The following is a 14762-nucleotide window of genomic DNA, read 5'->3' as shown; positions in this document are numbered from 1 at the left end:
CTCATCTAAGAAGAAACATATCATTATTGCCAAGGAAGGGAAATAAATCAGCTGAACTGAAAAGAATTCTTGGATAAACACAAAGCAAAGCAAATTCGGCAGATTGATGACTGCAACAAGACCCTGGGATGGTGAAGGAGCTCAAGTTATGAGAAATGTTTGGACAGGGTAAAGTGTAGGAGATGATCTTAGAAAACATGCCAAGTAGTATCCATATATAAAGAAGCTGTTATTTTCAAAATAAGCAAGATGTGGGTAAAGAATAAAAATACTGAGGTTAAACAGTAACTAGGAATATAGTACTCAGACCTCTGCTAGGCAGGACATTTCCTCATGTGCTATGACTTTACATATATTTATATAGGCAGTAGTGATAAAAGCTCACATAACAGGTTAATGCTAGCCCCTTGGCTTTGATTTTTGGATGTAAAAGGTCAAAGAATCTTCCAAAATCTAGAACATAACAAAAAATTGATGAGCTCTTCCTCAGCCCATAATCAACTTGTCCTGGAAATTTAATTTTTTGAGTTTTCTTGCTAAAATATCTGACACAACCAGCAGTCACATAACATTATAATCGGCATATGTATCAGGATTACTGGTAAACATTTGCAGTTGTATCTGTCTTCTTTTTGTTTCAAATGTAAGATAAAAAGGAATACATGTACACTCTAGTTGGTTCTATTCCAAACACAGTCAAACATTTACAGATATGTAATCACAACAATGCATTAAAAAGTCATTCTTCAAGAGCACTAGTACATATAAGATGTGGATATATTGCATAATATTGTCTATAACACTTAACAGTTTTGTTCATGTTTGCTAGTATGTTGCTATCCATTTGTGAGGCATATAAAAAATGGCTAATTTTAACTACTACTACTATTACAACTCTTCATACAACTATTGGAAGTGATGATTACCCACCATTATGTATTGTCCTTGGTGAAGATAGAGCAGTTTCATTTGAGGATTTTGAGAGATAGATAAGTGGTAAGGCAAGGACCATCTGAAATGAACATCTTAAAGAAATAAGTAACATAAGATTTAACAGCGGGGCAGTGGTGGCTCAGTGTTTTGGGAACAGAGCTGGGTTCTCGGTTTGAGCCCTAGTAGATACAAAACATGGAAGGTGTAGAGGTAGTAGAGGAAGGTGCCAGAACACCTTCAGAGCACTGCTGAGGTACCCTTGAGCAAGGTAACGAACCCACTAATGTATTTTTCTTGGTGTTTTTTGGTGACTAATAAGACTGTTACAGTAAGGAAAATGATAGAGGCTGGGTCCATATGGTGGGCTACTCAGACAATCAGATAAGAAAGAGGGGTCCCAAAAGTTAATCTGGCGACAGGTAATGACAGCTTAATCTAGGTTCCTTTAGACCAGATTTTGATTCTCTAAAATTGTGCTAATTCATGCTGAAGTTATAACACACATCCTTTTGAAAACTGTTATAACCACATTTATTTCAGCTTTGGAAGTATAAAGAACTATGAACTATGAAGAACGAGACGCAGAGGTGGACTTCAGCCGCATGCTGAAGTGTTTCAAGTGGTCACTCGTGGTACTGCAGAAAAAGTGATGTCTAAAATTGTAATTGTATTTTATATTATATTTAAATCATGGACTTGTTAACTTTTCTAAATCTCAGAAAATGTATTTGAATTGGCATGACAGCTTAGTATTATTAAACAAGCATAGAAGTAACTAATCTTTCTTTTCGACTAACAAATTCTGTAAATATAACATGTGTAAGGTGCAGCTCTCCAGTCCACACTGCAGATCAATAGACCTTTACCTCCTGGCAATTCACTTAAGAAGAAGATAACAAAGTTTTTTTTAGTTTTTTAAAAAAAAAAAGATCTCAAGTCATCTTAAAAATCTGGATGTGGAGCAAGAAAAAGGTTTGAGGACATGTATTGATGGGTTTAAGGGGGTCTCCAAGCACAGTATTGCTAGCTGAAATGGGGAAAAACTCATGTTGAACTGTTGGGTTTATGGTAAGGCCACAAAAACAACTACAACTACATAGAATAGACACCCGATTGGCAAATATAAAAATTGTGACCCATGTGACTAAAGTGTATGAGCAGAGGAAATAAATTAAAGTTACCTTAAAACGTTATTTTTGAATAAGAAGAAAATATTTTAAAGGGCAGGAAATTATTAAAAGTAGTTGGTAATGATAAGAATTTGAGACTGTACTGTATTTTTCTACCACTCTACTGAGCCACACTACAGGCTGGGAGGTGGCGGTAATGCACCTTTTAGTTGAATGCCAACCACCAATTACATCAAGAAGAAGAAAAATAATCCGAATATGATGATTGTCTTTGTCATATTTTACATTTGAATTATGTAAACCCCTGGAAATTGTTATTGAACATTTATTGTTTCTTTATAAAGAACAAAGAAGGAAAAACTCCAACAGCTGACTGCGAATAGGAACTCAAAGTCCTCTGTAAACAATCCGGAGGGACGTTTTTTACAGTGACACCAAGAACATCGATTTAAAGCGTTGACAAGCAACAATATCTGTGGTTGGTGAGTTAACGTGGCAGAAAAATGAAAATGATGCTTATTAGGAGCAGCTTAGAGGGCAGAAGTGGAAGTTTAACAGCGGAGCAGCTGCAGAGAAAACCACACTTTCTGCTCTTTTACTTTAGTGACAAGCTGGGTGGATGCTAACTATGCTAATATTTAATCGAATACTCCAAAACTTTACAGCGCATTTACAACATTTAAGAGACAAGCTGCAGAAACTTTACATTTACGTTGAGGGTAATTTTATTGTGGTTTACTGTGTGGTCAAACACATATGCCCTCCCAGTATAAATGTTAGCATTAAATGGCAATTTCTTCTAATCCCCCTACTGAACAAAATCACGTTAGTTAACTTTAATAGGAATAATATCTTTCCATTTTAAATCACCTTAAACTCATTCATTAATACTTAGTTGCACGTTAGTCAGAGCAGCCCCAAAATCTCCGATTTCACTTAATATATTTAGACCTGGGGAATGTTTGGGATTTCCAAAAAATGGTGATGAAATTGACTTAAAGACTGGGAACACAAAAGTTATGTAAAAAATGAGGGTTAAACTTCGATCATTGTTAAATATACATATGTAAATGTCATACTGCTGTTAAAGTAATCATGCCATAGGGAGAAAAGTGATGCATTAAACTGTTATCATTGGGCCGCTGGTGGTGTGTGTGAGTGGTGCCCCAGGACAGTCCAACATATAGACTGCAGTGGTCCTTCACTCCATCCTGGGCCCCCACACTTTACATTTTGGATTCTTTTTTCATTTTAGATTCAAGATACCAAACCACATCAGGCATAACATTCTGATACAGTTCTCTCATATTGTGTAGGTCACGCTTTTGCTGCCAAAAGAGCCCCAACCTGCCACAACTCTACTAGACATCAGTATTGGTCAGTAACTTGTCTAGCTGTTGGATCAGAACCCACACTTGTGTCAGTGCTATTGGCTGGGCATCAGCTTAAGGTATTAATACATATTTAACATGTTACATATGATCATTGAATCCTACTTGAAGTAGAAAAAATGCTGCCCCATTTGAGACTGCCAGTAACGATGTATCCCTGTGTAGATCAGTCACCTGATGGCGGGGGGAGGGGAAGCAGGCGTGGATCTCAGCCGGAAGTTTGTCTCTGAAGCTGAACTTGATAAAAGGAGGCAGCAGAGACAGGAGGAATGGGAGAAAGTCAGGAAACCCGATGACCCGGAGGGTAAGGATTTTATTAATTATGTTGAAGGGATTATTCCATCATAGACTTTATACATGTTTGTGTGTATGTAAACAAAAGCACAAGTGTATACACGTGTATGTACAGACATGTAGGTATATATTTATATAAGTACATATCTCTTTACAGATGAGTATCCATAAATATACACAGGCAATACCTGACCTTTGACGGTTTTCTTGAACACACTCGTTCGCCATTCAAAGTGATTCATTTTTGTCATCGTCAGAGGCCCCTGAGGAAACGTATGACCCTCGTTCTCTCTTCGAGCGACTACAGGAGCAGAAAGACAAGAAGCAAGAAGAGTTTGAGGAGCAGTTTAAATTCAGTAAGTTGCTTTAGGCTTTGTTACAGATCTCTACTGGGTTAAAATCTTGACTTTCAGAAAGGGGACTTGGTCTGTTGCTGAATTTCATATGAATTATATGTTAAATCAGTGTAATCGTGCTTGTTTAATCATAGCTTGTTTGCTATGAACGGTGGTCCCCTACATCCTGAGCATCTCTATTTTCGTGGTGGCAGAGAACATGGTGAGGGGGTTGGATCAGGATGAGTCTAACTTCCTTGACGAGGTTTCCCGGCAACAGTGCCTGTTGGAGAAGCAAACCAGAGATGAAGAGATGCAGGAACTCTTGGAATACCGAATATCCTTTTGCATTATGTTGGTTTAGCATGTGTATTTTCTTCATGTTTAGAACAACCAGGACACTTCCCTGAGCTGCAGCCCTAAGTTAATTCTGGTGGTGCGTGACAGCGCCCCTCCTCATATATCTGGAGTCTGTCAGTAGTTCCTGGATGATTGGCTGACCCATTAACCAGACCTGTACCTGTTATCTGCCCATTTTTGTGGTACATTAATTGCAACTTCAGTTTCTAAAGGCCACAGGGCTTGTTTTAGATACACTTTCTTGATCTTTTGTTTTTTATACTTGGTTACCTTTTTAGCACACTAAAGCAGGGACAGAGGTGTGGTGGGACAGGTCCATTCAGAACCCCGTTATTGTCAAGTTTCTCTAACTCTGTGCCTCCACAGCGCTTTAATGAAACAGGCATCGACCGGAAGCCACAAAGAAACAGAAAAGAAGGCAGCAGTAAAACATGTAGCAGCAGAGCAAAAGACCAGCCACCGGTCTCAGGCCCATTTATTGGCCGGAGCAGTCAAGAGACGCAGGTACAGTCTCTTCATTTACGATCACAATGCCCTAAACACAAGGCTGATGACACAACAGGGTTAATATGTAATGATAAAATGCATCTTTTATTTCTGAAAATAAAAAAAAGTTGAAATAATGATAGAACCCGTGGTAACACCACTGTAGCCAAGTGTAACTATTCATTTTCTTAATGTTGCATTTTCAGTTTGATGTTAAAAATCCTTGAAATCTCTTAAGAGAATCGACGGATTCTGGACAGAATGTCAGCAGGGGCTCTAGATACTAGTTCCAATTACCTGATCACCATTGCACACACAGAACCAGGAAGTGAAGATATGACCTTATCAGCCAAGGGCGGATGTTATTAACATGACACATTGCTTTTTACAAAGACTTTTTAAGCCTCTACTCTTCCCCCCAGTTCCTCCCTTTCATCAGAGCATAGTAAGAAACAGATCCTGGACGTGACAACAGCTGAAGCAATGACAGCAAATGAAGGTGCACCAGGAGGAGAATGCAATGGTAGGCTACAGCAAACTGAAGACACCTTTTTGACAGGATCGTGCAAAAAAAATAGGACTCATTTAAATACTAAGTTCTTTTTAAAATAATTTTTCACACATAAGTGGGATTTGATTTTTCTCCAAAGAAGAAAATAGTTTCACTGCAGCTGAAAAACATTTGAGATTGTGCAACTAGAACAAATAATAGCAAATATTTGTATTCTAACTGGACACCCTACCCCAGGAGCTTCCCCCCCTTTGACTGATATAACTCAAGTGAGACACTTCCCCCACCATCTGACAGCCATCTGAGGACCGTTTGTCTTGCTCCTCAACACAGAATTCTTTCAGCTGTTGGATGTTTGAGGGCTTTTTGCTTGTACAGACTAATTCAGGTCACCCTACACGGTGTTGACTCAGCCATTCCAGGACTCACCAGGTTTCCATCCAGTCCGAAATGTGAGGGTGTCCTCTCCAGAAATAGCTTTCTTCTCTATTTTTTTTTTTTTTTTTTTTTTTTACAAAAGGTTTTACCAAATCTCTTCTTCAGGTTTGACTCTTTGGTTGTCTCTCAGTTCTGTTACAGTTTAAAAGTTAAATATCCATATCAAATCAAATGTTAAAAAAAAAACATGCGTGTGTACAGTAACAAACTTTGTATTGACTGAACTGTGCTGTTCAGTACAGCAGGATGGAGGGGGAGAAAGAGGGCATGAAGACGATGATCCTCAGACAGCTGCCACCCAGACAACAAGGAGCTTCTCAGCTCTCCTTCACTCAGGACCAGGAGGGCTGCACCTGCCCTCAGCAGCCGTGTGTGTTGGCGTTTTACCAGGTCTCTGTGTTTACTCCAGCAGCAGCGATTCCGACAGCAGCTCAGACAGTGAAGGTAGAGTGAACACAGTCATCTCTCACAACCTCGTTCTTCTATCTTTGTGAGGACTTTGATAGGCAAAAGGGATTCACCAGCTCCTTACTCCTAACCCTAGCATCCCAAATAACCCTCTGACCTTGACCTAAGCTGAATTCTAATATTAACCTAAAAACCAGGTCTTAACCCTCAAACAGTCCTTTGAATTTGAGAGGACCAGCAAAAATGTCTTCACTTTGGTAGTAGAATCTGGATTTTGGTTCACACACAGTATGATTTATCCCAGACAGTTACAACATTGTAAGCATGTTTTCATCTTTATTGTGACGCCTCCACCCCTCCTTCCCTCAATTCACGCAGTTTAAGGTGGGCGATCCAGCCCGGATGAAATGCTGCCCCTGACTCTAGAACATCCTCCACAACACATGACCCCTACCCCTCCGCCTACTTCTCCTTGACGCAACAAGAACCAGCCTGGTGGCTTGAGTCAACACTGACAGTGATGGAGTGAAGAAGAGGCCGTGTCAGCTGAAGGAGAGGAGGAGAAGAAGCCTGGGTTTGGTGCTTCTATTTGCAGGTTGCACAACGATTTTATATTGTTTGAAAATCTGTAATTCTGTGATGTGTGGGGTGTAATCAAAGATTCATTTCTTTTCTGTTTGAGCATGTGAGATGTTGGCTTGCTGATTGCTGCTTGTTTGCTTTGCGTTTGGGGTATGAAATAAAGAGTCTTTACCTTTTATTGGAGATCCATGTGTTTGTCTGTGTGTGGTTGTTTGTTCTTGTACCAAAATACAAATTTTACGTGTGGAAATTTTGTGTGCAAGTTTGTGTTTTGTAGTTTTTGTGGTCATTTGGCAAAGGTTTTTCTGGAGCTACTGCATCCATGCAATTACCAAAAAATGGTCAAATTTGCCAAAAAAGGGAAAGAATGAACTAATAACCCAAATTAAACTTTATTTATCCCAGTAAAGCAATAATGTGAGCGTAACCAACAAGAAACAGATAAATATATCAGAATGAATCCAGTTTGGTAGCGCGCATTATCACAGTGGAGGAACAACTCAACCGCATCGTAACCTCTAGCTTCTCTTTGGAAAGTGTATCAATGTTCTCTTTGAGTTTTGGGGCAGGCGCAACTACAGAATAGTGAAATGACACCTTTATCCTAAAAAAAGAGGCAATGGGCTAAAGAGACCCTTGAGGAACCCCTAATGGTAAACGTGAGCCACCACAGGGGGAAAGGTCAGGCTCATCCTCCATACTGAGGTTGAGGATAAATCAGTTGGTTCAACGCTTTGACTCATATTTCAAAATGTGTCAGAAAGTGAGAGTAGAAAATAGTCCCAGAACAACAATTAATCTTAAGTTGCCAGTTCACCCCAGATGCATGTGGACAGGCGGAGGCCCCTGTGACCACAGCTGTGTTTGCAGAGGCCCGTTTGATTTGAGTCGCTTTAGCTCTGCCAGCTTGACGGAGTGAATTCCTCTGTTTGGACCAGAGGGTGAAGCGCTGAGGTCTCCTTCATTGGTTTCTGATGTACAGGGAAAAAAATGTCAAAAATAGAGCAGCAGAACCAAATAAATACACCCACACTTCCTCAAAGGTTGGGACCTCTGTGGGTTCTTCCCAATCAAACATGTCCAACGTCCAAACAGAGAATTGTTCGTTTTGAGTGTGATGACAGCAGCAGCTCTCAGAAGAGCTGGGGGTCCCTCTCCACTGTCGTCTGCAGGACTCAGCGCCCAAGGTTCCACATTCAAGGACCATTTAGCCTCAAACCATTGTAGAAGAGCCTTAATGGCCCAGAGAAGACCGTGACTGTGGTGTTTCTAGTCCATCGTTTTGCACGATACAGCATTAATCTGCATTTGTGGATTGCCCGATTGCGCAATCATCCGCACATTAAACATATAGGCCCGCACCTGGGGGGACTATGTTTAAAATGCACCGATAAGCGTGATGCCAGGAATAGGCCTGAAGCGCTGCGTCGGCAGAGTCTTTTAAAGTGTTGATACCTCAGCATGGGTGTGAATGGCTCACACATATTGGTGGCATCCTGTTACCATCACTAGTTCCATATTTGATTACACTTTCATCATTTACAACATGCCATGTATTAATTGGGAAATGTTACTATGTTGATTGAAAATTGTATACCTTTTTTTAATTGGAAGAAATCATACAGAGAAATAATTAATGTGAAGAATAATTGGAGTTAGCCCTCCATACGTGTTCAATGGTTTGCTTGAATTAAAAAAAGAACGGATAACAAAAGATAGAACATCCGTTTTAAAAGATTGATTAACCTAAAGGATAATCTAAACTTTACTAACCTCAGTGTTTACTGGTGGCAACTTGAAAGGTAAGACAAATGTTCAAGAGGAATGTCAAGACTGCCGCAGCTGCTGCTCTGACCATATTCGTCTTGTGTTCCATGTATAACTTCTGCTTCGTAAGCGACACACAATTGACAGAAGAATTTCCGTTATTGAAGACGGCAAATGAATGAAGAAGCCCATATCTCTTGTAAATAAAACCACATGTTGTGATAATGTGATGTCATGTTAATCCCACCACCCTAATCTACACGGATCGGGTAAACCCATACAAACACCTGCCACAGATCATGCCTGCTCTGTTTGAAGGATGTTCTGGATTCATTGCAGCTGGTTAAAGGACATTTTAGCACATTTTTCTTTTTTCAGCGGAATAATTATTGATTGATGCTCTCCTGTAACTGAAGTAGCCCTGAAGGGGGGTCAGCAAGTTCATCTGATCCTCGCCACAGCATTTCCTGGTATCTCCGCTCAGTGAAATATCCAGACCCTTCAGCATTCTCTGCTGTCCCCCCCCCCCCGCCGCCATGACAGCCTGCTACATTTCCGATGCCCAGAGGCGACTCTCAAACACACCAGTCATCAAGTGAGAAGGTGCAAAGTCGCTGAGGACGTGACCGTCACAACGTCAAGGTCGTGTGGGAATTGAGTATATTTAGAGGCGGCCAAAGGAATGTTAAGTTAATTATGTGGAGAAAAAGTAACCTCTGTCTCTCCCCTTTTTATTTGAAGTGTCATCAAACATACAACAGAAATGAATCTGAAAGCAAAGAACACGACACACATTACAACAGTATTTGTTCTTTAAAAAAAATATGAAAATAGCTGGGAGGGAATATCCAACTGCCATCTGTTCAACCAATAAAAATATGCATGTGGGGAGTGGAATATATTTATAATTCTTCCAAATACTCTCTAATCTCTGCCTAAGAAGAATTGATGCAACCATGAATTCCATTTTTCATCAATTTAAAAAGCCAAGATTAAGTTTTATGCCACTGATTATTCAGTAAAAGTTGTGAATCTGGAAATAGCACACTTCATTTTTTTTAAGTCTGCCATATATTAATTGATAATATTTTAGGGAAGACATTCACATAAAATAAATAATTTCATTTACTGCATTATTTAATTAGAGCACTGCACTTATAAAAAAAACAAACATAAGCTTATTGATCTTTTAAAGTGGTATGTCCAAGAGCAACTGGTATGAGTTGACACCTTAAACATCACATGTATTGGCTTACGACCTGCGTCTCCTTTTTACCGTCACCCTTTCCTTATTTGGCACATACACTACATATAACTTGGCTGTGTCAGCAAAGCCCCTGTGAATATAAGGACCCCTTTGGAGACATCAGTGTGGAACAGGAGACCCGTGAGTTGGTGGTAAATATTGCTTGGTTGCTGTTTTTTTGGTAGATTTTTTAAATTATTTTTTTAAATTAAATTTATTTCTTAATTAAAATATTCCCATTTTTAAGAAAAAAATTAATAACTGCTGAAACTCTCATTTTCATTTCACTTATATTCTTTTAGCAGCCATAAAGAATATCCTTCCCCAGAGGAGCAGCAAGGTAACGGCAATATAACAATTAATTGATTGATTAATAAACAATTAAAAATATGTTAAATTACTCTCATCTTCTCAGCTGGGAAGTCATAACATACAATGTTATAATGGAATGCATTGCTGGAAAAAAAATTATTGCAGTCTCACTATTTTTTAATCAAATTATCTTTATTTATATAGCATATGTAGCGTATGTTACAATCAAAATTGCCGCTAATTTAGTTTTAATTAAAGTAACGGAAATAATTCAAATCCTCTGTAATTATCTAACAGACATAAGCCGCCACCATGAGTACAGATGCGGAGATGGCCATTTATGGCAAAGCTGCCATTTATCTCCGGAAACCAGAGAAGGAGAGAATTGAGGCTCAAAGCAAACCTTTTGATGCCAAGAGTGCCTGCTACGTAGCTGATACTAAAGAGCTGTACTTAAAGGGAACAATCGTCAAGAGAGATGGTGCTAAGGTCACGGTCAAAGTCCTGGGTACTGAAGAGGTGGGTGGGTGTCAATTAAGTCAAGATGAATTAAGAGTAAACATAGTTAAAAATTACTTTAAAAATACTGTCACTCTTGCAGGAGAGGACAGTCAAAGAAGATGACGTCACTCCAATGAATCCTCCCAAATTTGACAAAATTGAGGACATGGCTATGATGACCCATCTCAATGAAGCCTCTGTGTTGTATAATCTCAAAGAGCGTTATGCAGCATGGATGATCTACGTAAGACACTGACTGATGGGATACCGGATGTTTGCTAAATGGTGAAGATGGACTAACAACTGATTATCTCTGGTTACTTTCAGACCTATTCTGGGTTGTTCTGTGCCACTGTGAATCCTTACAAATGGCTTCCTGTGTACGATTCTGAAGTTGTAAGTGCCTATAGAGGCAAGAAGCGTATGGAGGCTCCACCCCACATCTTCTCTGTTTCTGACAATGCATATCAATTCATGCTCACAGGTAAGCTATAGGAAAATAAATGAATAAAAAAAAAGTTTTTGTATGTGTCTTTAGCAAATATTTATAATTTTTTTTGTCTCTAACAGACAGGGAAAATCAGTCTGTCCTGATCACGTAAGTTATATTTGTTAAATTTGATCAAATACATACGTTCAACTGATTTTTAACAAATCTTTACATGCACCTAGTGGAGAATCTGGTGCTGGAAAGACTGTCAACACCAAGCGTGTCATTCAGTACTTTGCCACAATCGCTGTTGGTGGTGGAGAAAAGAAGAAGGAATCAAAGATGGGAGTATGTTACCTTAGCCAATGATAAATATGTATTTTTCCTGTCCTAAACACACACTAAGTCCTTTCACATCACTTCTAATGACTATAGGGCTCACTTGAGGATCAGATTATTGCTGCTAACCCCCTCTTGGAAGCTTATGGTAATGCCAAAACTGTGAGGAATGACAACTCGTCTCGTTTTGTAAGTACAGAGTGATTTTTATTTGTGTGAGTTTTCTTCCTTTTGTCCCCTTCATATTCATACTTTTTTCCTCAATAGGGTAAATTCATCCGAATTCATTTTGGCACAACCGGCAAACTGGCTAGTGCTGATATTGAGACATGTGAGTAAGACTTAAGGTGATGCACACATTCCCATTTTGGCCAGGCTCTAACTGTTAAACCACTTTGACAGATCTGCTGGAGAAGTCTAGAGTGACGTTCCAGCTTCCCGATGAAAGAGGCTACCATATCTTCTACCAGATGATGACCAACCACAAACCTGAGCTGATTGGTAAATACTTCTTGTAATCTAGCAAGTTTTTTTTCTAACATTCAACAGACTACTGACTTTTTAACTTTTCTTCTAGAAATGTCACTTATCACGACCAACCCCTATGACTTCCCCATGTGTAGCATGGGTCAGATCACTGTGGCCAGCATTGACGACAAAGTTGAGCTGGAAGCTACTGATGTGAGACTTATGAAGCTGAAAACTCAAAATGATCAGTTGTCTCTGGCATTGTTAAAAGAAATGAAAAACAGGACCATTTGGAATCTTTATATTTGCATTTCTGTTTGATTAGAATGCTATTGATATCCTGGGCTTCTCTAATGAAGAAAAGATGAGCATCTACAAAATGACTGGTGCTGTGCTTCATCATGGTAACATGAAGTTCAAGCAGAAACAACGTGAGGAGCAGGCTGAGCCTGATGGCACAGAGGGTGAGTGTAAAGTAGAAAAAGTCTTTATTGGACTTGCAGCAACTGCAGCAAGGAAAGTCAAGGCCACATCCTCTATGCACTAACTACAAAGTGTGACATGATTTTCAGATGCTGACAAAGTTGCTTATTTGCTGGGCTTGAACTCTGCTGATATGCTGAAGGCTCTGTGCTATCCCAGGGTGAAAGTCGGAAATGAGTTTGTTACCAAGGGACAGACAGTCCCTCAGGTATGGGAGAGGAATCATGCACGTTTGAAATTGTTCACAGTCTGAGACAATGCAGCTAAGAATAAATGTTCCGGCTTTATCCTGTTTGTATGAGTAACTTTTGTGAGACATCAGCTAAGGAATAGAAGACACATATTGATATTCATTTTTGCAAACCAGTAGTCCAGGTTTATTCACACCACATGTCTGCTTTTTCAGGTTAACAACTCAGTGCCTGCCTTGGCTAAATCTATCTATGAGAGGATGTTCTTGTGGATGGTCGTCCGTATCAACCAGATGTTGGACACTAAACAGCCAAGGCAGTTCTTCATTGGTGTCTTGGATATTGCTGGCTTTGAGATTTTTGATGTAAATCAAACAACAAACTGTTCACCTTCAGTCTTTGAATAGCCTTGGTGTCAGGCATTATACTGAACAACTGTATCCTTACAGTTCAACAGCATGGAGCAGCTGTGTATCAACTTTACCAATGAAAAACTGCAACAGTTCTTCAATCACCACATGTTTGTCCTGGAACAAGAAGAATACAAGAAGGAGGGTATTCACTGGGAGTTCATTGACTTTGGTATGGACTTGGCTGCCTGCATTGAGCTGATTGAGAAGGTATTATTCTAGTTGTATCTTGAGACCCTTTTATATCTATGTATTTCTTGGTTTGGCTACAGTTGAATATGTAACTTACATCTGTGTATTTGCACACCTTTTCTAGCCTATGGGCATCTTCTCCATCCTTGAGGAGGAGTGCATGTTCCCCAAGGCCACAGACACATCCTTTAAGAACAAGCTGTATGATCAGCATCTGGGCAAAAACAAAGCTTTTGAAAAGCCAAAGCCAGCCAAGGGAAAGGCTGAGGCCCACTTCTCCCTGGTGCACTATGCTGGTACTGTGGACTACAATATCAATGGCTGGCTGGACAAGAACAAGGATCCACTGAATGAGTCTGTTGTGCAGCTGTATCAGAAGTCTCCAGTTAAGCTGCTCTCTACCCTGTATCCTCCTGTTGTGGATGGTAGGACTTTTACTTCAGTAAATTCAACCGCAATGGGTCTAAATCAGCCAAACTTATGAACTTAAATTATCTACAGAGCCCGCTGGTGGCAAGAAGGGAGGCAAGAAGAAGGGTGGCTCTATGCAGACTGTGTCTTCACAATTTAGGGTAAGATTACATCATTTTTAAAAATGGTTTCTTCTTGAAAGTAACTCAGGTATCTCATGAATAATATATAACTTTTTTGGCCCCACAGGAGAACTTGGGCAAGCTCATGACCAACTTGAGGAGCACCCATCCTCACTTTGTGCGTTGCTTGATTCCCAACGAGTCAAAAACTCCAGGTATAAAAACCACACCACAATCACAACAGAATGTTTGTGGTCAGGTTTTGTTTACATTGGATCTCTCAATGATGTGCTACTTTCACAACAGTGAAATTTTATTTCAAATAATAAACATTTGCTCTTTTAACAGGTTTGATGGAGAACTTCCTTGTCATCCATCAGCTCAGGTGTAATGGTGTGCTGGAGGGTATCAGAATCTGCAGGAAAGGTTTCCCAAGCAGAATCCTCTATGGTGATTTCAAGCAGAGGTATTCTGTCCAAAAAAAGAAGCATTTTAAATGCAATATGTACAAATTTATCATGAAGACTCCTGACTGTCTCCATAAAGATACAAGGTCTTGAATGCCAGTGTCATCCCTGAGGGTCAGTTCATTGATAACAAGAAGGCTTCAGAGAAGCTGCTTGGATCAATTGATGTTGATCACGACCAGTACAGGTTCGGCCATACCAAGGTAATACGATGTACCCTAGTGTCGGATATGATATATAAAACTTGGGAAATAGTTTAAACAATTGAGGAAATGTCAAAAAAGGCCTGATGTGTCATTCAAAATATGAATTACCTCTGTTTCTCAGGTGTTTTTCAAGGCTGGTCTTCTGGGTACACTTGAGGAGATGAGAGATGAAAAACTGGCAGCTCTGGTCACCATGACTCAGGCTCTCTGCCGTGGTTTCCTCATGAGAAAGGAATTTGTGAAGATGATGGAAAGGAGGCACGTAGAAACCATATGTATTTAGATGCACGTCAATGTTTTAAAATATAAATAAATTAACTGAATACAATTCTTATTGACAGGGAAGCCA

General features: G+C 39.7%; 2 protein-coding genes across 5 annotated transcripts; both read left to right on the top strand.

Annotated features, from left to right (window-relative positions):
- Positions 1-2296: 2296 nt before the first annotated feature.
- On the top strand, positions 2297-7046 carry psme3ip1 (proteasome activator subunit 3 interacting protein 1). Of its 4 annotated transcripts, none has more exons than XM_057052436.1 (9): positions 2297-2545; positions 3380-3440; positions 3620-3758; positions 4006-4104; positions 4299-4421; positions 4809-4947; positions 5352-5452; positions 6116-6322; positions 6665-7046. In XM_057052436.1, exons 3-9 carry the CDS (start codon positions 3632-3634, stop codon positions 6667-6669), a joined length of 801 nt encoding a protein of 266 aa, XP_056908416.1. In that variant the 5' UTR covers positions 2297-2545; positions 3380-3440; positions 3620-3631; the 3' UTR covers positions 6670-7046. The 4 variants fall into 4 exon arrangements, 3 of the variants coding, with proteins under 3 accessions (XP_056908416.1, XP_056908414.1, XP_056908413.1); XM_057052434.1 differs by having other exon boundaries at positions 2298-2545; positions 3380-3513; XR_008953344.1 differs by lacking the exon at positions 2297-2545 and adding an exon at positions 2589-2782 and having other exon boundaries at positions 3380-3513; positions 6121-6322.
- Positions 7047-10000: 2954 nt separating this feature from the next.
- LOC130536591 (myosin heavy chain, fast skeletal muscle-like) lies at positions 10001-14696 on the top strand. The gene is made up of 21 exons (XM_057052646.1): positions 10001-10033; positions 10184-10221; positions 10491-10712; positions 10795-10938; positions 11022-11178; positions 11265-11292; positions 11367-11472; positions 11560-11652; positions 11731-11794; positions 11866-11964; positions 12041-12144; positions 12257-12395; positions 12504-12622; positions 12821-12970; positions 13055-13225; positions 13332-13632; positions 13709-13779; positions 13868-13955; positions 14089-14206; positions 14287-14410; positions 14535-14696. Exons 3-21 carry the CDS (start codon positions 10506-10508, stop codon positions 14694-14696), a joined length of 2445 nt encoding a protein of 814 aa, XP_056908626.1. The 5' UTR covers positions 10001-10033; positions 10184-10221; positions 10491-10505.
- The last annotated feature ends 66 nt before the right edge of the window (positions 14697-14762 follow it).

The sequence above is a fragment of the Takifugu flavidus genome, chromosome 13, assembly GCF_003711565.1.
Source record: "Takifugu flavidus isolate HTHZ2018 chromosome 13, ASM371156v2, whole genome shotgun sequence".
Lineage (NCBI taxonomy): Eukaryota > Metazoa > Chordata > Actinopteri > Tetraodontiformes > Tetraodontidae > Takifugu > Takifugu flavidus.
The sequence above is the reverse complement of the archived record's forward strand: the minus strand, read 5'-3'. Positions and strand labels throughout refer to the sequence as shown.

Bases quoted from the DNA above. Each gene is read 5' to 3' on its own strand.
- psme3ip1 (XM_057052433.1), top strand. From the start codon at position 2,683: ATGCTAACTATGCTAATATTTAATCGAATACTCCAAAACTTTACAGCG. The intron at 3,759-4,005 runs GTAAGGATTTTA...TGTCATCGTCAG, and splicing joins GAAACCCGATGACCCGGAGG to AGGCCCCTGAGGAAACGTAT. The intron at 5,453-6,115 runs GTAGGCTACAGC...TGTGCTGTTCAG, and splicing joins ACCAGGAGGAGAATGCAATG to TACAGCAGGATGGAGGGGGA.
- LOC130536591 (XM_057052646.1), top strand. From the start codon at position 10,506: ATGAGTACAGATGCGGAGATGGCCATTTATGGCAAAGCTGCCATTTAT. The intron at 10,713-10,794 runs GTGGGTGGGTGT...TCACTCTTGCAG, and splicing joins AAGTCCTGGGTACTGAAGAG to GAGAGGACAGTCAAAGAAGA. The intron at 11,179-11,264 runs GTAAGCTATAGG...TGTCTCTAACAG, and splicing joins ATATCAATTCATGCTCACAG to ACAGGGAAAATCAGTCTGTC.